The sequence below is a fragment of the Trichomycterus rosablanca genome, chromosome 21 (genome assembly GCF_030014385.1).
Source record: "Trichomycterus rosablanca isolate fTriRos1 chromosome 21, fTriRos1.hap1, whole genome shotgun sequence".
NCBI classification, from domain to species: Eukaryota; Metazoa; Chordata; class Actinopteri; order Siluriformes; family Trichomycteridae; genus Trichomycterus; species Trichomycterus rosablanca.
Window position 1 is genome coordinate 16411739 of NC_086008.1, and position 24304 is coordinate 16436042.

A 24304-nucleotide genomic window follows, 5' to 3' on the forward strand; every position below is an offset into this window, starting at 1 on the left:
TATTTACTATTATTTTTTTACTCAAAATAAACTTACCTTTTTTCTAGTATGAGATTTACCAAAAGGTGTACATTTTACTCATCTTTGCCAGGGCTGTCAATAATTTTAGAGCGGGCTATAGCATTCCTTTTTTGTAGAGATCAATGACCATTATTTTTGGATTCTTATTCAACTGCTTGTAAGAGCCTGTGGGTGTTTAGGGTTAGGGCTTTTACTACACTCTGGAATTGTCATTAATTCATGATCTAAACATGGAAAAGTCATAAGTCAATTAAGGTCTAAAATACAATAAAAGTTGGTGTTTATTTAACATAGACTAAAACATGTACTGAGAAATGCTTGAAAATGCATCAATGTGTTGTACTTTAAGCTTCCATAAGATAGTCTGCCTTAGCCTTAATACAGTTTTAATGCAGCAGCAAAATGAGGACTCTGTTATAATTGACTGGATTATTCACTGTCTCCTGCCTGCCCATGTCTCTTATCTAGGAAGAACATGTATGCTGGAGGGGACAGTGCACAGATGAATGGAGACACACCTCATGATGGAGGTCATGGGGGAGGGGGACATGCAGCTGGGGAAGAGTTGAAAAAAACAGGGCGGTGAGTCCCTAAGTGGCTTTAGTTTATAACATGCTTCCTCCTTTCCTATTATGTCTACCTCAGGTTACTGGTTTTAAACGAAATACATTTAACAGAAAAACTTAAAACAGGTTTACCATATTAGAAGATATACTTTATTTGTCATATATACATATTCAGTTGTACAGTACAATGAAATTCTTTCTTCGCATATCCCATAGGAACCTACCCACTAGGCTACCACTGTCCCATATGAACCATATGAACCAGAATGATCTGCTGTTGTGACCCCTAAATATGTGAGCAGCCGAAAGAAAGAGGAAACAAAACTATTACCGGATTCTGTTTACCATGCAAAAAATATTCTGTAATAATATGTAATTAATTAATTTGGTACACCTACCTTGTACCCACACATTTATCAAATCAACAGGATGTGAATGGCTCAACTGTAAGAAAAGTTTGTGAACTTTTTAGTGATGGATTTCTGCATCACAAAATTGTGGTCTGAAGGAAGGAAAAATGTGTTTATCATCACTTAAAATTCAAAGATCGCACCAAAAGCACATGAAACCATGTGCTTGCAAAAAAGGTTTTTAAACGCAGTGAAAAATATTAAGTGAAAAACCTGAAAAAATTTCTAGTCTATAATTAATTAATTAGTAAAAAATAAATAAATAAATAAATAAATAAATACCCACTTGACTTAAGATCAGGGTACACATTTTTCACCTCAGTTGAAACAAGGGGGTGATAATGTAATACAACATACCAAAATAAATCAGAAAGAACATTTGTGTTCAGTTTTTAGAGTCCTTAAAGCAATTCTAATGTAGAAATGTCAAAATGGTCCAGAATTTCTCTTCTTTCGTTTAGAAGTATGACGTTGTATTAAATTCTACTAGTTAATAAACAATGTTTTTCTTGCTAAAACCTGAGTTGCTTTATTGACTTATTGATGTAAAAATAAATATTTGTTTGCAGTTTTTGTGGAGGCCTTTTACTTGACATTAAAAGAAAAGCACCATTCTTTGCCAGTGATTTCTATGATGCGCTTCACATCCAGTCACTGTCTGCTATCCTGTTTATCTATTTGGGAACCGTTACCAATGCAATCACATTCGGAGGACTACTTGGGGATGCCACTGACAACATGCAGGTAGTAATCATCCTATTACACCACTGTTTTCAATAGGAATTTATTTGTTAACAATATGGGCTTTATCATAATCATCAATATCATTAAACAGTTAACTGTATGTAACATTAACTAAATAATTTTAGATGTTGCCTGGCTGAGTGATAAAATCAGCTTTCTTGTGAATTGAAGTTGTCAGTTGCTCAAATGAGTGATGCTAAAGCCAGCTAGTTTAAGGGATTAAATGGTCAATTGCTTGAACATGTAATGCCAAAATAATATGGAATGGGAAGTGAAAGTGTCAGTTGCTTGAGCGAGGGATACTAAAAAATCGGTAGTTTGGGAAAATTAAAGGTCAGTTACTTGAATAAGTGATGATAAAATCAAATACTTTGGAAAATGAATGGTCAGTTACTTAGATGATTGATGCTAAAATTGTATATGAACCACTCTGGAAAATGAATAGTCAGTTTGAGAAACAAAAACAATTGCTTGAAACAGAAAAGCTAAAATCAGCTAGTTTGGGAACTGAAGTGGTCAGTTGCATGGATCATAAATGCTAAAATTTGGCGGTTTACAGTGGTGCATTTGCAAGTTGATGTTATATAGTAAATTTACATGAAACATAATTGTCATATCACACTCACACCGTTACACACCAGATATACTACCCTCAACTCACTGCACATGACGACCTTATGCAAGGACAGATTCCTCACTTGTCTCACTGTTGCACCTACACACATTCCTCACAGGGTCAGGGTGAACTGGTGTGCAAGGCAAATTAGCCTGGCCTTAGCTGCATGGCTTTGTGTATATAACCCTCACCTTGCCTGCTTTGTGCAGGGGGTGCTGGAGAGTTTTCTGGGCACAGCTGTATCTGGAGCCGTTTTCTGCTTTCTGGCTGGACAGCCTCTTATCATTCTCAGCAGTACGGGCCCTGTACTTGTCTTTGAGAGACTGCTCTTCAATTTTAGCAGGTTACTCATTATTTTCTTTATGTGTAACAGAAAAACCCCCTATAACATCACATTATGACAATGCTTTTCACTTAGCCAAACCTATTTCTTTGACTTTTTTATGTGCAATATCTAAAATCAAAAGGGCAAAGTTTTCAGCAGTAAAAAAAATCACTAGTGAGATTTAAAAGTTATAAAGCAACTTTTTATTTGAAGCATATCAGAAAACAATCAAATAACTTAGTAATTTATGCAAATTATTACAGAAATTTCTTGTGAAGAAAAAGTTAGGACACCCCATGCCCTAATAGCTGGTATTCCCCCTTTGGCTGAAATAACCTCAATTAGACATTTCCTATAACCATCTACCAGTCTCTGACATCGACTGGGAGAAAGTTTTTTCCACTCCTCCATGCAGAATTTCTTCAGCTGTGTGAGGTTTGATGGGTTTCGTTTCAAATCACCCCACAGCATCTCAATAGGATTAAGATCCGGGCTTTTACTTGGCCATTCCAGAACTCTCCATTTCTTTTTTTTTTGAGCCATTTCTTGGTGGATTTACTGTAATGTTTTGGGTCGTTGTCATGTTGCATGGTCCACCTCCTCTTCAGCTTCAGGTGGTCTTAGATTTTACTTAAGCACCCTCTGATACAGTGAAGAATTCATTGTGGGTTCTATAATGGAAAGCTTGCCAGGGCCTGCTGCTGAGGTTCTTGTGCTCAAATGCAGTGTTTGGTTTGCACCAAACATGTCTTCTGTTACTGTGCCAAAATAATTCAACTTTTGGATTCTCTGGTAAACTTTAGTCTTGCCCAGATGTTTTTTTTTTTTTTTTTTTGACAACAAGAGTTTCCTCCTTGCTCTTCTCCCATGAAAATCAAACGTGTGCAGTCTCTTTCTGATGGTAGATGCATGTACATTGCTATCAACTTTGGCAAGAGCTACCTGTAGGTCTCGTGATGACATTGTAGGATTATTGGAGTCTTCTTTACGCATCTTGCGGTCTGCTCTTGAGCCGATCTTGCTAGGACGGCCTGACCTGGCCATGTTAGCAGTTGTTTTAAATATTCACCACTTGTAAATTTTTTTCCGGACAGTGGAACGGCTGATTTCTAATTGTTTTGAGATCTTTTTAAATTCCTTCCCAGACTCATATGCATCTACAACCTTCTTTCTGAAGGCCTCAGAGAGCTCTTTAGATCTCACCATGGTGATTACACTCACTTCAACAATCAAGAGCAAACCAAACTAATGTCTGAGGTTTAAATAAAACTCCAATGTCCTCTAACGATGGTCTAATCATTGTGGTTGATATGGTGCACCGGATTCTAATTTTAGACATTTTAAGTAATAATAAATGTGGGGGTGTCCTAACTTTTTCCTGACAATAAATTTCCATTTTTGTTCATTACATTTTACAAGTAATTTTTTTAAAATTTTTGTTGTTTAGTTATATAAGCTCAGTACTGTTCAAATGAAGCTCAAATGTCCATATGTTTAAATATGTTCAAAAAAGAGGTTTTCATGGGGTGTCCTAACTTTTGTAACTTATGTATATACAGTGTATCACAAAAGTGAGTACACCCCTCACATTTCTGCAAATATTTTATTATATCTTTTCATGGGACAACACTATAGAAATAAAACTTGGATATAACTTGGAGTAGTCAGTGTACAACATTGTAGATTTACTGTCTTCTGAAAATAACTCAACACTATTAATGTCTAAATAGCTGGCAACATAAGTGAGTACACCCCACAGTGAACATGTCCAAATTGTGCCCAAAGTGTCAATATTTTGTGTGACCACCATTATTATCCAGCACTGCCTTAACCCTCCTGGGCATGGAATTCACCAGAGCTGCACAGGTTGCTACTGGAATCCTCTTCCACTCCTCCATGATGACATCACGGAGCTGGTGGATGTTAGACACCTTGAACTCCTCCACCTTCCACTTGAGGATGCGCCACAGGTGCTCAATTGGGTTTAGTCCATCACCTTTACCTTCAGCTTCCTCAGCAAGGCAGTTGTCATCTTGGAGGTTGTGTTTGGGGTCGTTATCCTGTTGGAAAACTGCCATGAGGCCCAGTTTTTGAAGGGAGGGGATCATGCTCTGTTTCAGAATGTCACAGTACATGTTGGAATTCATGTTTCCCTCAATGAACTGCAGCTCCCCAGTGCCAGCAACACTCATGCAGCCCAAGACCATGATGCTACCACCACCATGCTTGACTGTAGGCAAGATACAGTTGTCTTGGTACTTCTCACCAGGGAGCCGCCACACATGCTGGACACCATCTGAGCCAAACAAGTTTATCTTGGTCTCGTCAGACCACAGGGCATTCCAGTAATCCATGTTCTTGGACTGCTTGTTTTCAGCAAACTGTTTGCTGGCTTTCTTGTGCGTCAGCTTCCTTCTGGGATGACGACCATGCAGACCGAGTTGATGCAGTGTGCGGCGTATGGTCTGAGCACTGACAGGCTGACCTCCCACGTCTTCAACCTCTGCAGCAATGCTGGCAGCACTCATGTGTCTATTTTTTAAAGCCAACCTCTGGATATGACGCCGAACACGTGGACTCAACTTCTTTGGTCGACCCTGGCGAAGCCTGTTCCGAGTGGAACCTGTCCTGGAAAACCGCTGTATGACCTTGGCCACCATGCTGTAGCTCAGTTTCAGGGTGTTAGCAATCTTCTTATAGCCCAGGCCATCTTTGTGGAGAGCAACAATTCTATTTGTTCTTTGCCATGAGGTGCCATGTTGAATATCCAGTGGCCAGTATGAGAGAATTGTACCCAAAACACCAAATTTAACAGCCCTGCTCCCCATTTACACCTGGGACCTTGACACATGACACCAGGGAGGGACAACGACACATTTGGGCACAATTTGGACATGTTCACTGTGGGGTGTACTCACTTATGTTGCCAGCTATTTAGACATTAATGGCTGTGTGTTGAGTTATTTTCAGAAGACAGTAAATCTACACTGCTATACAAGCTGTACACTGACTACTCTAAGTTATATCCAAGTTTCATGTCTATAGTGTTGTCCCATGAAAAGATATAATGAAATATTTGCAGAAATGTGAGGGGTGTACTCACTTTTGTGATACACTGTATATATACAGTCATGTGAAGAAATTAGGACACCCCATTAAATAGGCAGCTCTTTATTAAGAAATGTTCACATATCAATGTCCAATCTTGTTTTTGTTTATTTCTGGAAAAGAAAGTGATTTAATTTTAATTAAACAACAAAAATTAACATTGTTTTACTCATGAAACAAAAGATATGAACAAAAATGCATATTATAATGGAGGAAAAAGTTAGGACACCCTACCCTCTAATAACTAGTGTTGCCCCCTTTAGCTGAAATAACTTCAGTGAGACACTTCTTGTAGCCATCTACCAATCTCTGACATCGATCTGAAGAAAGTTTGCCCCACTCCTCAACGCATAATTATTTCAGCTGTGAGATGTTTGAGGGGTTTCTTGCATGTACAACTTGTTTTAAGTCACTCCACAGCATCTCAATGGGATTAAGATCCGGACTTTGACTTGGCCATTCCAGGACTCTCCACTTCTTAGTTTTCAGCCAGTCCTTGGTGGATTTACTGGTATGTTTTGGGTCATTGTCATGTTGCAGGGTCCAGTTCTGCTTCAGCTTTAATTTTTTTACAGATGGTTTCACATGTTCCTCAAGCACCCTCTGATACACAGTAGAATTCATGGTGGATTCTATGATGGTGAGCTGGCCAGGTCCTGCTGCAGCAAAGCATCCCCAAACCATGACACTTCCACCTCCATGCTTCACAGTTGGTATGAGGTTCTTTTCTTGGAATGCTGTATTTGGTTTACGCCAAACATGTCTTCTGTTCTGGTGTCCAAATAATTCAATTTTAGACTCATCTGTCCGAAGAACATTATTCCAGAAGTCATGGCCTTTGTCTGCGTTCTCTCTGGCAAACTTCAGTCTGGCCTTAATGTTTTTCTTAGAGAGCAAAGTTTTCCTCCTTGCACACCTCCCATGAAAATTAAACTTGTGTAGTCTCTTTCTGATAGTTGTCATGCACTTTCACATCGACAGTAGCAAGAGCCTGCTGTAGGTCCTGTGATGAAATTTTAGGATTTTTCATGACTTCTTTTAACATCTTACGGTCTGCTCTGGGGGTGAACTTGCTTGGACGGCCAGACCTGGGCATGGTCGCAGTTGTTTTGAATGTCCTCCACTTGTAAACAATTTTCCGGATGGTGGAATGGCTGATGTCAAATTCTTTTGAGATCTTTTTTAATCCCTTACCAGACTCATAAGCAGCCACAATCTTCTTTCTGAGGGCCTCAGACAGCTCTTTGGATCTCACCATGGTGCTCACTCTCACTTCAACAGTCAGGGACACACCAAACTAATTTTCTGAGGTTTAAATAGGGCAAGCCTCATTCAAAATGCTGGGTAACGATGTTCTGATCATGTGCACCTGATGTGATACACCTGTGTGTGATCTTAACTATTTTAAGTGGGACAATATGTAGGGGTGTCCTAATTTATTCCTCACCAGAAATTGCATTCTTTTTAAATAACATTTTACAGAAAGTTGTAAAAAGGCCTTTCTTAATTTTTAATTGTTTAGTCATATTACTTGGATCCCTCAGTATTGTTAAAATTGATATTAAATATCCAAATGTCCAAATATGTTAAAAAATATACAGGCTTTCATAGGGTGTCCTAATTTTTTCACATGACTGTATATACCGATCAGCCGTAACATTAAAACCAACTCCTTGTTTCTACACTCACTGTCCATGTTATCAGCTCCACTTACCATATAGAAGCACTTTGTATTTCTACATTTACTGACTATAGTCCATCCATTTCTCTACATACTTTTTAGCCTGCTTTTTAAAAATATATATTTATATATACACACTAATTTCTGCTTTCTTAGGGACAACAATTTTGACTACCTGGAGTTTCGTCTGTGGATTGGCCTGTGGTCGGCCTTTTTCCTTTTGCTGCTTGTGGCCACAGATGCCAGCTTCCTGGTGCAGTACTTTACACGCTTCACAGAGGAGGGTTTTTCCTCTCTTATTAGCTTCATCTTCATCTATGATTCATTTAAGAAGATGCTAAAGCTTGCCCATACCTACCCCATCAATTCTGACTACAGAGTGGACCTTGTCACGCAGTATGACTGCATGTGCATGGCACCCGCTATAGGTAAGGGACTGTGCCTCCAAATTGTTTTCTTTACTTTTCTGGTACAAATGCCTAACCAGGTCTGATAAAATGTGTTTTAGTTGTCATTTCTGCTGTGCAGAACATGAAGAGGGCACTGCTCCTTGTAAGCTCATAAGCTGTGTTCCTGATATCACAGTACTGGCATAACAGTATGTTTGATATATTGTAAAAGCACTTTTTAAGGATTCTGGTCTTGTCATATAGTTTAGCATTAAATGAAACAAAATATTTGTTTTATTACAATTTCCTTCATTTTTATCAACTTCTTTATCCTGATCAGAGTCACAGTGGGTCCAGTTCCACACAGAAACACTGGGCACAAGCCAAAAAATGTCAGGGTGACACTGTATTACAGGGCTTTGACCTATGCAGGTAACAAAGACACTTTGTAGTATCAGTAATTTACACATTTTAAGCATGTTTAAGCAAGTCAGTTCTTCCCCAAAAATGTGCATAGCAATGCCCGTTTGGGCATTTTGGTTAATTGTGCATTTGATGGTTGAAGAAGTTAAAGGACCTGCTGGTAATGCCCTGGTATCAGATACCACAAAAATTCAGATGTCTTGTTTAGTCCATGTCTCGCCAGGCCAAAGCTGTTTTGGCTCATTGTTAAACATTTAGCAGATTTTAAGTAATTAAAAGTTTTTGCTTTCCTAGTTAGCCACACAAAGAGGTTCTAAGTAGTATTAAGCTTCTGTATTATTTACATGAGGACATAAAGTGTACTTTGGAGTGTGAAAAGGTTTGGGATGCAGCCAAAATGGGAGTTTCTGGTTTTTCAGAAGTGCTTATGTGAGTCCCTCTTTAAAAAATGCTGTACATTTGCTGTACATTTGTACATTTACTGGCAGGATAGGAAGATCTGACAAAGGTACCAGCAGCAGCCTCAGTTTAATTGCATACTTATATATTACTATAGAAGATATGTATTACTTTACAATGAAGATGATTGTACAAATCTACACAGTAAAGACAAATAACTTCACCCTCAGATTATGTTGAAATGGACAGCTTTTACCTACCTGGATAAACAGACTGGCACCAATAAAAAAGTGAGTCAGGAAGAATATTCATATTTTTGAACTTTGGTTCTGATGAAGACTTTTGAGCATACCTTGTATGGCAAACAAGTGGATCTTACTTTAGAACTCGGAAACCTTTTACTTGAATCCCAGATAACCAACTAAAACTCAAATTACTAATAATTACTACTAATGAATAACAACAACAACTATAATAATAGCAATTATAATAATATTACTATTACTAATAATAAATGTATTTATTTACAACCCCAAATCAAAAAAGTTGGGACAGCATGGAAAATGCAAATACAATAAAAATGCAGTGTTTCATATATTTACTTTGACCTTTATTTGATTGCAGACAGTTTGAACCGTAGCTATGTCATGTTTTGTCTGCTTAACTTCATTTCATTTGTTAATATACTGCCATTCCTGCATTTCAGGCCTGCAACACATTCCAAAAAATTTGGGACGGAGGCAATTTAGGGCTAGTTAAGTTAGTAAGTTTTTTTATTATTTGCATTTTCCATGCTGTCCCAACTTTTTCTGATTTGGGGTTGTATTTAGTCATTCAAAGTAATACATTTAAGTAGGTATTAAAATAATTTACAAATACAAATAAATTCTCAAGCCTTGTAGATTATTTTTAAGTCCTTGTCATGATTTTGCCTACAGCTTTTAAAGGGTTTTGTATACTACTCACTAATGAAATTGCTTTCACTTTTTTATGTCTGAGAAGAAAAGCATTTTAGACAAAAAAAACAAACAAAGACAAAGTTAACATGGTTAAGAGCAGCCAGAATCACTGCATTCAGAGATATTTGCTGCTGACCAAGCAGAAATAAAGGTAAAATTACACTTGCTCACTGAAGCAAGCTTGATTTGGCACAAACTGTCCCTTTTTACTCTAACGCTAGTTTTTTATGCCCTAGAAAGCTGAACTAATGCAGGTTTTTGGAAAGTTGCCTGCAGTAAAATATTGCTGTGCTAAAAACGTGACATGCATTTATTAAGACATGGAAATCACCCACAGGTTTTAAAATATTTTATGCTTCTTATAACATTCAATAATGTTTTCTGCTATACAGATGGTGCATGAATCATTAAAACAATAAGCATGAATGTTTAATGCAGCCTTTTGAATCTCTTCTGTTCTTATTTTGTTTATTGAACAAAATGAATCTCTACTGTAGCACTGTGTCTATGCTTCACAGTTTGTGAACCTGATGATTATTAATTACCTGGATGTTTGCATTAATCATTTATACAAAAGGTGGTCTGATCTTATTTTAAATTGCTCCATAGTGTAAGTGAATCTGTTAGTGTGAGTTGCCCTGTGATGGTGTATTTCCACCTTGTGCCAAGTGTGACACTGGAACCACCCTGACCCTGATTACAAAAAAATAATTTTGAAGATAAATGACAGCAAATGAAATGAAAGAGCCCACTTCCATTAGCTATATCATTGCCAGGAAGCGGTGTACTTGGTGTGCGTCAGCATTTAGGAAGGTAGTACTTGTCACATGAATTGATGTAATGTACACATGAATGCCTCTGCCTCAGTCAGCTTGCCTTCTTTCCACAGTGCCTCCTGGTGCTATATCTTTCCCAAGTAAGTAATGCACATGCCCCTGGCCGGTAATTCGTTAGACCAAGCCATCTCTTTCCATTGCTTCATGGTTCAGTTCTACAACCCCAAATCAGAAAAAGTTGGGACAGTATGGAAAATGCAAATAAAATAAAAATGCAGTGTTCCTTACATTTACTTTGACTTTTATTTGATTACAGACAGTTTGAACCCGAGATATTTTATGTTTTGTCTGCTCAACTTGATTTTATTTATTAATAAACATCCATTCCTGCATTTCAGGTCTGCAACACATTCCAAAAAAAGTTGGGACAGGGCAATTTAGGGCTAGTAATGAGGTGAAATAACTACATAATGATGTGATTCCAAACAGGTGATGTCAACAGGTGATTATAATCATGGTTTGGTACAAAAACAGCATCCAGGAAAGGCTGAGTCTTTGATAAGCAAAGATGATCAGAGGATCTCCAGTTTGTCAACAAATGCGTGAGAAAATTATTGAAATGTTTTAAACAATGTACCTTAAAGAAAGATTGGAAGGGATTAGCATATTTCTCCCTCTACAGTGCATAATATCATTTAAAGATTCAAGGAATCGGGAGGAATTTTAGTGCGTAAAGGGCAAGGGCACAAGCTTAAGCCGAAAGCCTGTGATCTTTGATCCCTCAAACGGCACTGCATCAAGAACCGTCACTCAACAATAGCTGATATAACCACATGGGCAAGGGATTACTTTGGCAAACCTTTGTCAAGCACTACAACACGGAGTTACTTGTACAAATGCCACTTAAAACTTATTGTGCAAAAAAAAAAGCCTTATGTTAACCATGTCCAGAAGCGGCATCAACTTCTCTGGGCTTGGAGGCATCTAGGATGAGCCATCACACAGTGAAAACATGTATTGTGGTTAGATGAATCAGCATTCCAAGTCTTTTTTGGAAAAAATGGATGCTGTGTGCTCCGGACCAAAGACGAAAAGGACCATCCAGACTGTTATTAGCAACAAGTCCAAAAGCCAGGGTCTGTCATGGTATGGGGCTGTGTCAGTGCCCTTTACACCTCTGTGATGGCAGCATTAATGCAGATTGAAATCTTAGAGCAACATATGCTGCCTTCGTCATCTTTTCCAGGGAAGTCCATGCATCTTTCAACAAGACAATGCAAAACCACATTCTGCACACATTACAAAGGCATGGCTGCGGAAGAAGAGGGTACAGGTACAGGACTGGCCTGCCTGCAGTCCTGACCTGTCCCCAATAGAGAATTTTGAAAGGAAAAATGCAACAATGACGAGCTTGTACTGTTGCACATCTTAAGACGTGTTTGCAGGAAGAATGGGACAAAATAAAAGCTAAAACTCTCCTCGGTGCCAAAATGTCTTTAAAATGTGGTGAAATTGAATGAATGGAATGAGAGGGAAATTGCAGAAAATTGCAGAATGGAGGTTTATTAATAAATGAAATTAAGTTGAGCAGATAAAACATGAAATATCTCAGATTCATCCTGTCTGCAATTAAATAAAAGTAAAAGTAAGAAACTCTTATACTCTACTTTTATTATTTGCATTTTCCATGCCGTCCCAACTTTTTCTGATTTGGGTAATTCTCACATGTCCATTGTTAGCACTTTCGGTGGTGGACAGGTCTGTGGCTACTCTGGTGCACTGTGTTTTGACACCTCTCTATCATAGGCAGCATGAACTTTTATAGATATCCAATATTATTACTGATCATCATTATTGTAGTTTGTAAATATGACTGGTTGTGGCTCACCACCGTGTTCCAGACGTGTGTAGCAGCTGACATGTGTTTGTTGTCTTAGGCAGACATGCATATGAGAGAGTGGATTTGTGTCAAAGCAGTTTTAGCAGGTGTGAAATTATGGTAAAAGTTTCTTGTGTTGATGGATCAGCAGGCGGATTGTGACCTCATTCGCCTCCTACTACCATCAAGCAAGGGATGCTGTCTACCCTCAGCCTTAGCAAACTCTAAATGCACTTGGAGACTGGGTAAAAATCAGCACAGGCTAATTATAAAAATTATTTTATATGGCCAAAAGTATATGGACGCACCTTTAAATTGTTGAGTTTATTTTTTAGCATCATGTTCTAGCATGACTATGTCCTTGTGCACAAAGCAAGGTCATGATTTAATGGGGGAACTTAAGTAGCCTACACGGAGCCCTGACTTAAACCATACTGAATACCTTTGGGATAAATTAAAGCAGTGATTTCAGGCCAGCCCTCAAATCTAGCCTAAATTTGACTAAATGGTCTCACATTTCCTCAGACACTACTCTAGCATTTCAAATCCATATTAAAGCCCATGGTTTTGTATAAGGATACCCAATAAGCTTATGGTCAGGTGTCCAAATGCATGACAATTATGCTGCAAATTTACGAGCCAAAATTCGCAAAACACGTGACGTCACAAACAAGTTGACTCCGACCGCCTCTCTCTATATATATGCAGTGAGCGAACATTCGGACAGCGGACGGTGTTTTTTCTGTGTTTTCTTTATATTTTGTAAAATTTTATATTAAAATGGCCCAAAGAATGTGCATAGAAAGCGTAGTGGTGAGAAAATGAATCTATTCATATTTGGTGTGTTGTGTAATTTCTCCTGCCAGTAGCTGTCACTGTGTATCAGACAGAGGGGACAGTGAGTGAGAGAGAAGAAGGAAGTTATTCTTTCATGCAGTTACACCTACAACATACAACACTATTAAAATAAAAAGGAAATAATAGAGAAATATGAGGGTTGTTGTTTCTGGAGGATACATTTTATAAAAAAAAGAAGGAAATTTATTATGGTGTATGATACAGCACACGTACTGTACTGAAATGTGATGCGAGTTTTTTTTATGTACAGTACAGTACTTCTCTGTATTGTTGTTTATTATTGTTTATTACAGTAATGTCTGTTCTATAATTTAAGATTTAAGGGAAAATATAATTGTATTTATAACGAAAAAGACCATTTAAGACATTAGAAAGGTTATGTAAGGGGCATTGGCGATTTCTCTAAGACTGCAAGGGAAGCTCAGCTTCCCCTAAAATGTCAAAAATTAAATGGTCAAATATGTACAGTTGTGTTAACATTTTATTGACTACAAATACGTTCATCTCGAAGACGAGTTTGTTCAGAATCAGCTACTTGTCATAAATCGACTGACTCGATTTTGTTAACTTCTCATACATTCTCGTAGCGTCAATGCATTTGCCCGTAGAAGCTGAGCGTCTATTCACTTCAACGGGACTGCATGGAACGTTTTTTTTCATTGCTTCGAAACTCGCCGGTCATTGGATAAATGCCACGATTTTGTCCTGCCCCTGGACGCTGAGCATCTCTGGGGGTGAATGGAGCTGTGGGCGGGTCTGGATGCGGAGCTTCTGCAAGATGATTGGAGGATCAGTTGAAAGGCTGAATCCCGTTTTGATTGACAGCTATTTTGAGATCTACACCGTCACTTAATCACTGAGAACTTCAGTCCCATCGCGGATTTTGCGAGTGAAGTCGAAAGACAAACTGCAACCCATTTCTTGGTATTTGCTTGGTGAAATTACTTGACCATTTCCATTGTTCATTGTGTAAATAAAACACACTCATAGTATTTGTTTCAGTTTAACATTTCCTTGTTCGAGTTCAGGCCATTTTCTTGAAAAGGAACGGAGGGCAGAATTTATGTATCAATAAATTGACAAAATGTATGATGTAAGCCGACAATGAGCTTCCCCTCTTTGAAAGACCAGCAGCCGCCACTGGTAAGGGGGTGGTTTGGGAGGTCTGGCACGGATGAATTCTATTTACATTATTTCTTATGGGAACGAACACTTTGACTTATTTGGAACCAATTAAATTCGTAAGTCAAGGGTCCACTGTATAGTAAGTTCTATGTATTTCTTTTTGTTAAAAAACAACTCTAAACTAAAAAAAACATTCATACAGTCATTGTCTGTTTTTACCAGTGCTTTATTCAGGGTTACAGTGGGTACAATTCACTGGGTGAAAGGTAGGAAACAGCTTCCTCACTGTTCAAACACACATACACACACTCAATCACACCCAGGACAACTTTAGAAGCTTCAATTAACCTAACTGCATATCTTTGGACTGTGGGAAGGAGCCGGAGCTCCCGGAGGAAACCCATGTAGACACGGGGAGAACATTTAAGGGCACAATTGCCAGTGCCTGCAGCAGACAAAATCGGCCACTAGTCTGCTGGTGGGAAAAGACTGGACAAAGAAGGTCGGGTCTTTAACACTGTGTAAGGACCATGGTTAGTAGCCCAAGGCACCTGTGCAGAAATGGAGGAGGGAGATCAGCGTGTGACTCTCTGTGTGCGAAATTGGCCTTATGCGCGAATCCACCAAAGTATGGGCGAATGAGAAAGGGTTGGTGGAGTGCACACTCGATGAAGGGAGCATGTGTCAGGTAAATATACCCTCCTCAGATGTGATTGAGGTCCTGAGCAGTGAACGACTAATTGGCTATGCCAAATTGGAAGAACAGGGGAGGGAGAAAATGTATAAATAAAATAGTAAAAAAAAAAATCAATCAATAAAAGTAATCTGTGTTGGCCTGGGGAATTTTGCTCTTTTGTCCATTGCTTGCAGTAACATGTTTATCAGAGTAGTCTCTAACATCATATTAGCTGTCCAGCCTTCAGAATTATCAAATGAGGGTCTGTGCTTTGATGCAATGTCATTTAAAATGAGAATTAAAATGCGTCCTAGATTTTTTTTCTAATCTTTAGTAACTATAAAATCTGTTTTATTTTTTAGTTAATACCTCTGATGATCCACTGGGAGGCATGTCTGTGTGGTTTAACAACAGCTACACCGATCTAGTAAGTTCATTGATCACCTAAAGTTATGTTAAATTTGCAAAATTTACACTTTTCTCTGAATGCAAACTTCCCATTGATAAAAGGAACTAACTGTAGTTTTTGAGCAAGTATTATTCATGCCCTCTTTAGATGTCTGAAACACTACTTTAATATTGCCCAATAGAAATTTGATCCATTGTTGCAACCTTAGCCACAATTAGCTCCCCAAAACCCACTTTGTCCTGTTATCCTTTATAATAATGTGGAAACTGGTCCCTGGTCACAATGACTTCTTTCAGCTTTGGACCTTAGTCAGAGGTCACTGAAACATAATAACAAAACCAATCCATTCTATCAACTCAAAATGTTAGATCTTGTGTTACATGGAACAATGGCAGGAACACAATACATTCTACATTCATTCTTCCACTTTGTTCCAAAAGATATAAAATTACAAAATCTTAATTTTTTTTGTAATTTTATAAAAAAGCTCATTTTGTGTCTTAAGTGAACCCAAGCTAAATTACTAGGTGAAATTACACCACCTAGGGCAGGTTTGTGAGCCTGGTCTTAGAGTGCATTTTAATGGTGAGCTCCTCCTTAATGTGATTTGAGCTGTCCAAAAAGCCATACAATCCCATTTTCTTAATTGTGCAGTAAGTGAGAGTCTGTGTACTGCTCACAAGATCTACACCAAACCACACATTAACCAAAGTGTCTGTCTTCTTTCTAAAAGCCTTTAAACACTACCTGGTCTTCGCTGACAAAGAAGGAATGCCTGAAGTATCATGGGGAATTGGTTGGCAAGGCTTGTGAATATGTTCCAGACATCACCCTCATGTGCTTCATTCTATTTTTTGGCACCTACGCCTGCTCAATGTGTCTGAAAAAGTTCAAGACTAGTCCATTTTTCCCCACTACGGTAAGCAATTGTACTGTTAACTAGGATTTATTCTTCTTTTTTGTTCATTATTAAGCAATGGGCACCATGGAAGCCATGTAAAGTGACTTTATAGGAACATAGTTATGAGCTGCATTTTAGAGTTTGGGTGGCGCAGCAGTATTGGCATAAGGACTATAGATAGCATAGTGTTTTCCTCTGTATGTTACAAAGCTCTCAGTAGAAGTCTTGTAAAGGTGGCTCAGAAAATTAGCGGTTACTGGCTTCTCATGTTGTGTAGCAGGTGTGTACTAGACTAAATCCCACCTTGGCTAGCCTTAGTGTATGAGTGGCAGGAACTGCAAAAGGAATTAATAATAATAATAACATTAAACTGTGCACTCGGCCCATAGCCCACTACTGCTGAGATTCAAATCTTTGGTTTGAATCTAAGCTGTGCTAAAGGGTGACTGGCTAATTCTTGAGGGGGTGATGGCCAAAACAGCCTAGTCATTGGGAGTTCAAGAGAGGCTTTATTGTCATTTTAGCTATATACATGTACATATTAAAACTAAACAATGATCCTTCAGGACCAGGGTGCAACACAGAACAAAAGTGCAAGACAATACAGAGATTCAGTGTTTCAGGTTTTATTTTGTCCCATTCTTCCTGCAAACACGTCTTAAGATGTGCAACAGTACAGGTTCGTCGTTGTCGCATTTTTCATATCAAAATTATCCACACATTCTCTATTGGGGACAAGTCAGGACTGCAGGCAGGCAGGCAGGCCAGTCCAGTACCCGTACCCTCTCCTTTTGCAGCCATGCCTTTGTAATGTGTGCAGCATGTGGTTTTGCATTGTCTTGTTGAAAAATGCATGGACGTCCCTGGAAAAGATGACATCTTGAAGGCAGCATATGTTGCTCTAAGATGTACTTTTCTGCATGAATGCTGCCATCACAGAGGTGTAAATTACCTTTGCCAAGGGCACTGACACAGCTTTTGGACTTGTTGCTAATAACAGTCTGGATGGTCCTTTTCGTCTTTGGTCCGGAGCACACAGCATCCATTTTTTCCAAAAAAGACTTGGAATGCTGTTTCCACTGTGTGATGGTCCATCCTAGATGCCGCTGAGCCCAGAGAAGTCGACGAGGCTTCTGGACATGGTTACCGTAAGGCTTGTTTCTTGCACAGTAAAGTTTTAAGTGGCATTTGTGCATGTAACTCCGTATTGTAGTTCTTGACAAAGGTTTGCCAAAGTAATCCCTTGCCCATGTGGTTATATCAGCTATTGTTGAGTGGCGGTTCTTGATGCAGTGCCGTCTGAGGGATCGAAGATCACAAGCATTCAGCTTAAGCTTGTGCCCTTGGCCTTTAGGCACTGAAATTCCTCCCGATTCCTTGAATTGTTTAATGCTTTTATGCACTGTACAGGGAGAAATATGCTCATCCCTTTCAATCTTTCTTTAAGGTACATTGTTTTTAAACATTTCAATAATTTTTTCACGCATATTTTGACAAACTTAATCAAAGACTCGGCCTTTCCTGGATGCTGCTTATCCTGGATACCACCCAAATAATACCTGCTTTGTAGTGGTCCTGTGTGGGTCCTGACCATTGAAGAAAAGGGTGAAAGCAGGCTAAAAAAGTATGTAGAGAAACAGATGGACTACAGTCAGTAATTGTAAAACTACAAAGTGCTTCTATATGGTAAGTGAAGCTGATAAAATGGACAATGAGTGTAGAAACAAGAAGGAGGTTTTAATGTTATGGCCGATCAGTGTATGTGTGAGTGTAATTGTGTTAGTGTGTTTATGTATGTATGTGTGTGTGTCCGAGTCCATCAGTTCAGATTTGAGGAGTCTGATGGCTTGCGAAATGAAGCTATTGCACAGTCTAGTATTGTTGCACAGTCTAGTGTAGGTACAGCATTTTTTGTAAAAAAATTTAAGAGAGGGGTCTGGTCTCTCTTACATTTCTCACAGACATTTACAAAAAATTTCTACAAAAAAATTCACAAAAGATTTTCAGCTGTCCTCACTATTCACTGGAGAGTCTTGTGGTTGGATGCATTGCAGTTCCCAAACCAGACAGTGATGCAGCTACTCAGGATGCACTTGTGAGAAGCTCCAGTACTCAGTGTGGTGGTGCTGAAGGTGTTATTGCCGACAGACTGAGGTCCAGTTGTGCTTAAGTTGTTCAGCGCATCTGGAAGGGAGGTATCACTGACATATGCGGGTGATGTAGTCCTGTAGTTGGTGATGGCCTGGATGCCCTGCCACATGCGACGTGTGTCACCGCTGTTCTGGAAGTGGCTGTGGATGCTCTTGCCGTGTGTGCACTTTGCTTCTCTGATTGCCTGGGACAGCTTGGCCCTAGCTGTTCTCAGGGCCGTCTTGTCGCCTGCTTCGAAAGCAGAGTATTGGGCCCTTAGCAGTGCATGCACCTCTGAAGTCATCAATGCACTTGCTGATGTAGCAGGTCACTAAAGAAGTGTATACCTCTAGGTTGGTGAAGTCGCCATATGTTGCAGCTTCCCTAAACATGTCCCAGTCAGTGTGCTCAAAACAGTCCTGAAGACCAAAGATGGCTTCTGCTGGCCAGATTCTCACCTGTTTTAGTTCCAGTTTGGAGCGTCTGATGAGCGGTCTGTACTCTGAAATCAGCATAACAGAGATGCGGTCTGAGTAGCCGAGGTGGGGTCGGGCCTCTGCCCTGTATGCACTGGGAAGGTTTCTGTAAACATTATCCAGCGTGTTTGCTCCTTTCACTGCAAAGTCCACATGTTGGTAGAATTTAGGGAGCACAGATTTAAAATTTGCGTGGTTGAAATCTCCAGAGATAACAAACAGTCCGTCTGGATAAATGTTCTGCAGTCCTCCAATGGCTCTATACAGTTCACACAATGCCTCCTTTGAGTTTGTGCTGGGGGGAAGATACACCGCGACAATGAGTTACATTTGTCAGTGCGCTGTCAGTGTCGGCCTCAGCCTATTGTAGCATTATCACACTTTAACTTTTTTTTTTATAATCTTTTTATGATTAAGGTTTTACCCACTTTGAGAACATGTTGTTAAAATCAATCTAGCTGTACAATTACTATTAAAATAAAGATGTTTTACATGGGGCTTTAATTCTGCCTGTCAGTAAAGCCTTTTATTATAAACAATGTAGTTTACATTTATATTTCTTATCCAGAGCGACTTACAGAAGTGCTTTTTCTGTAAACATTTTTGCTCTAGTACCGGTAGACAACAGTCTAAGAACCCAAATATACCAAAAACGAAACCCAAAAATGGTTGAAGAGGGTGTACTAGTGAATGCTGCGATTTACTAAATTGAAGGTCACAGGTAGGACACAGACACTTTTATTCAAAGTGACTTACAACTAGGAGCAATTAAGGGTTATGGGTCTTTCTCAAGGGCCCAGCAGTGGCAGGGCTTAAACAAACAACCTTATGATTACTAGTCCAGTACCTTAAGAACCGAGCTAGCACTGCCCTGTTCTTGGTAAACTTCATTTTTGCTTCTATGTCAGTGTAAATATGTTTAATTGCTACACATTAGTAAAGAAAAAAAGTTCCTTATGTTGCAATCTTTGCATACAGCTTAATGCCCATGTTGCTATTTCTGTATACAGCACAAAATAAATTGCTTATTTAAACTGCTAACTCTAAATACAGCACAGTTAAAACTACTAACATACTAACTCTGGCAACACAATTTAAACAGCAATTTTAAGATGCTGTCTCTGATTAAATTAGCACAACTTAAACAGCCTTTTTAAGATGCCAACTCTTGATAAAGCACAGTTTATTGAAGATGCTTATTCTGAATACAGATTTTTGTGTCTGTGTAATTTGATTCGGGAAATGACTAATAAAACACCGGGGTAATAGTATTCTGACTGCATTATTGATGTCATTGCATTACAGCTGATTGTTACAGTTACAGTTGTTATGGTTTCTAGGTAAGAAAACTTATCAGTGATTTTGCCATCATCTTGGCCATCCTGGTTTTTTGTTGTGTTGATGCTTTGGTGGGAGTCGACACACCCAAGCTAATCGTGCCAACTGAATTTAAGGTGAGTTGCGATTTTTCTACAAATTATTATTAAAATTATTTAAACTTTAACTTTAAAATAGCAGTAGCACACTGACATCACAAGTAGTGTTATGCCCTCCAGCACCTGGGTCTTGACCAGACTTAATTTCTTATCTGAGCTTCTGAATCTCTCTTCTTGTTCCTTAGCCAACAAGCCCAAAGCGAGGCTGGTTTGTGGCACCATTTGGAGGCAACCCCTGGTGGGTGTATCTGGCATCAGCTGTGCCTGCGCTGCTGGTCACCATCCTGCTATTTATGGACCAGCAGATCACCGCTGTGATTGTCAACCGCAAGGAGCATAAGTTAAAGGTAGCCCACACTGAGCTATGAATTAAGTCTTGATTTGAGCCTATTAGGTGTCCAGGAAAAACCTGCAGTCTTGAGAAGCAACACGCCACACTTGTGCTTATATATATATATATACATAGGACACTCCATGAGGACCTTTGTCTTTTTGAACATATAGACATTTGAGCCTTATTTGAAGTGTACTGAGAGATGGAGCTTATATAAGTAAACAAATAAAACAGAAAAAACTCAAAAGTTGTAAAATGTAATGAACAAAAATGAAAATTTATTGTGAGGAAAAAGTTAGGACACCCTATGCCCTAATAGCTGGTATTTCCCCCTTTGGCTGAAATAACCTCAATTAGACGTTTCTTATAACCATTTACCAGTCTCTGACACCACTTACCATATAGAAGCACTTTAAAGTTCTACAATTACTGACTGTAGTCCATCTATTTCTCTGCATACTTTTTTAGCCTGCTTTCACCCTGTTCTTAAATGGTCAGGACCCCCACAGGACCACCACAGAGCAGGTATTATTTAGGGGGTGGATCATTCTCAGCACTGCAGTGACACTGACATGGTGGTCGTGTGTTAGTGTGTGTTGTGCTGGTATGAGTGGATCAGACACAGCAGCGCTGCTGAAGTTTTTAAATACCGTGTCCACTCACTGTCCACTCTATTAGACACTCCTACCCAGTTGGTCCACCTTGTAGATGTAGTCAGAGACGATCGCTCATCTATTGCTGCTGTTTGAGTTGGTCATCTTCTAGACCTTCATCAGTGGTCACAGGACGCAGCCCACGGGGCGCTGTTGGCTGGATGTTTTTGGTTGGTGGACTATTCTCAGTCCAGCAGTAACAGTGAGGTGTTTAAAAACTCCATCAGCATTTCTTTGTCTTTTCCACTCATAACAGCACAACACACACTAACACACCACCACCATGTCAGTGTCACTGCAGTGCTGAGAATGATCCAACACCGGAATAATACCTATTCTGTAGTGGTCCTGGGAGAGTCCTGACCATTGAAGAACAGCATGAAAAAGGGCTAACAAAGCATGCAGAGAAACAGATTGACTACAGTCAGTAATTGTAGAACTACAAAGTGTTTCTATATGGTAAGTGGAGCTGATAAAATGGACAGTGAGTGGAGAAACAAAACCAAAGCCTAAAAAATGCAGTTTTATAGCTGTTGTGTCTTGATAATGTGTGTTGCAGAGCTGTTAAGTCTTTTTTTTTTTTTCAACTACTGCACAACACTGCACAAATTCTGACGTTTCAGGATCTAGAGAGAATTATTCATGCATTTGTTTTATACTGTTTGGACTATTGCATTGTCATATATACTTGTCTGAGTCAAGGAGCTTTGGCAAGACTTAATTTGATTCAAAATGCAGCTGCTTCTTTTATTAAACTAAAATAGAACTAAAATAGAACTAAACTTAAACTAAAACTGCACATAAGGATATCAGCCCAATGCTAGCCTCTCTTCACTGGTTGACAGGAAATTTGAGATACATTTTTAAGTACTGGTCCTTACATTTAAGGCTTTACTTGTGTTAATATATTTGTGTATAGTATATGTCTCCCATACTATTTTTAGGTCAGACAAAAGGGCTTATTGTTGTTCTCAGAACCAAACTGAAATGAATGAAATTAGACTTTCTAAATCCATATATATTTTTTAAAAACAGCCTTTATTTTATTTATTGTTATGAAAGCTTTTATGCTTTTTAAGTGATGATCTTTTAATAATGTTTATTGTGAAGCACTATGTAGTTTGGCCTTAGAAATGTGCTGTATAAATAAAGCTGACTTACATACTTACTTTCAGCTGCAATACCGGGACATTGTGGCATTACAGGAAACAATAAAGCAGACCTGGTAGAGAGGAAACAGGAAAGCAAGCAACAAAGCATAAACTCCCACCCTCAGACACAAAAACCAATAATAACCAGATGGCAAACCAAATGGGATACTCAGGAAGAAAGTAAACTCCATGAAATATGCCTAAATGTTAACACACAACAAAAAGTCTAGTTAGAAAAACGCAGTGATCAGGTAGCATACACCAGGTGCAGAATCGGACATACCGTATTAACACATTTTCACTTGATAAGAGGAGAAGACGCTCCATTGTGTGACACCTGCCAAGTACCTGTCTCCATCAGGCATATTCTGGCTGACTGTCCCAGGTATCTATAGGACCTTTTCCCCAAACCATGAGAGACGTTTTCAACAGCGTTAAAGCTTGAACAGTACTCAAACTCTTCACGAATATTAAACTGAGGACACACATACAAGGATAGACAAAACAACAGAACAAGAAAGACTATGACTTGGTTGTTAAAAAAAATATTTAATGATCCTGCCATGAATGTAACCAATGTGTTGACATGGCATTAAACCAATAAATAAACAAATAAACAAACTTACAGCTGCAAGTTTGAGTATGGATTACTGTTCTCTCCTTACATTTGTTTCATGGTTAGTATCTTTTATTGTAATGGCACCAGTGACCAATGGCACCAGCATCATCCATTTAAACTTATTGACTCAAAGCTTTTAAATAGCACAGTAATTATGCAGGTTTGTTCAAGACATTGGAGGCTAGATATACAGGGTGAGTCAAAAGTTGCAGGACACTCTCTTTTATTTCAGAAACGAAAGGGAAAATGACATATGTGAATACCCCAGCAGGTAATGGGTGAGGGGGCCTATCTTTTTGGCTATGTCTGGAACATGGCCTCCATCTTGAAAGCCACCATATTGGATCAAGGGCAAGTTTTTCCAATGGGAAGGTGGTCATGTAGCATATTAAAGAAGACCAGACTTTTCTCAGAAATCGCAGCAATCAGATTTGCAATATCTCTTGTGGTTCAAAAGTTATCAACAGAGAAAGTTGCAACAACAACCGGGAACGTTCCCTGTGATGCACAGCTATTTGACGTGTTCAGTGTGTTGTCCCTGGTGCTGAACACAGAGCTGAAGGAGCTGGATCCAATTGTTATGAACCCACATGAGAATCTCTGGAGAAATGCTGTCACAAGCCTCCACGATGCGGTGCTGAAGGTGGTGTTTGTTGCAGATTTTCTCAGCATACACAATGTGTTTGAGATGACCCCAGAGATAAAAGTCGAGTGGTGTGAGGTTGGGTGATCTGGGCGGCCATTCCACAGGACCATGACGGCCAATCCAATGACCAGGAAATTTAATATTCAGCCACTGACGAACACCTGCTCCGTAGTGTGGTGGAACCCCATCCTGTTGGAAATAACAGGGGAAACTGCCGTCTTTGGTCAGAATGGATGGGAACATGTTTCCTGTAGCATTGTCAGGTAGCGCTGAGCATTTAGGGTCTGGTTGATGAAAATGGGTCCGATTACACGGGTGCCCCATATTCCACACCACATCACCTATGACTTTGGTGTCTGCCATCCAGTGAGGGTTTTCGTCACTCCAGTACCTCACGGCTATGATACGGCAGCTGCGTTCCCCGGACATCAGAATCACCTCAATCCTCTCTTCTTTTGTCAATTCCATCTTCATTTACCTGTATGGAACAACAAAAGTTTTGAACTTTCTGTGTTGATAACTTTTAAACCACAAGAGATATTGCAAATTTGAGGCAATCGATTTCTGAGAAAATTCTGGTCTTCTTTGATATGT

At 39.2% G+C, this 24304-nt stretch overlaps 1 protein-coding gene across 3 annotated transcripts in view; it reads left to right on the forward strand.

The window, feature by feature from the left end:
• The window catches only part of slc4a4a (solute carrier family 4 member 4a), a 108525-nt gene that overhangs the window by 68418 nt on the left and 15803 nt on the right, over positions 1-24304 (forward strand). For all 3 annotated transcript variants that reach the window (XM_063017729.1, XM_063017730.1, XM_063017728.1), the window contains 8 exons: positions 490-603; positions 1567-1741; positions 2567-2700; positions 7628-7899; positions 15318-15382; positions 16098-16283; positions 20212-20325; positions 20493-20654. In XM_063017729.1, coding sequence (XP_062873799.1) covers positions 490-603; positions 1567-1741; positions 2567-2700; positions 7628-7899; positions 15318-15382; positions 16098-16283; positions 20212-20325; positions 20493-20654 — 1222 coding nt within the window. The remainder of the gene's footprint in view (positions 1-489; positions 604-1566; positions 1742-2566; positions 2701-7627; positions 7900-15317; positions 15383-16097; positions 16284-20211; positions 20326-20492; positions 20655-24304) is intronic.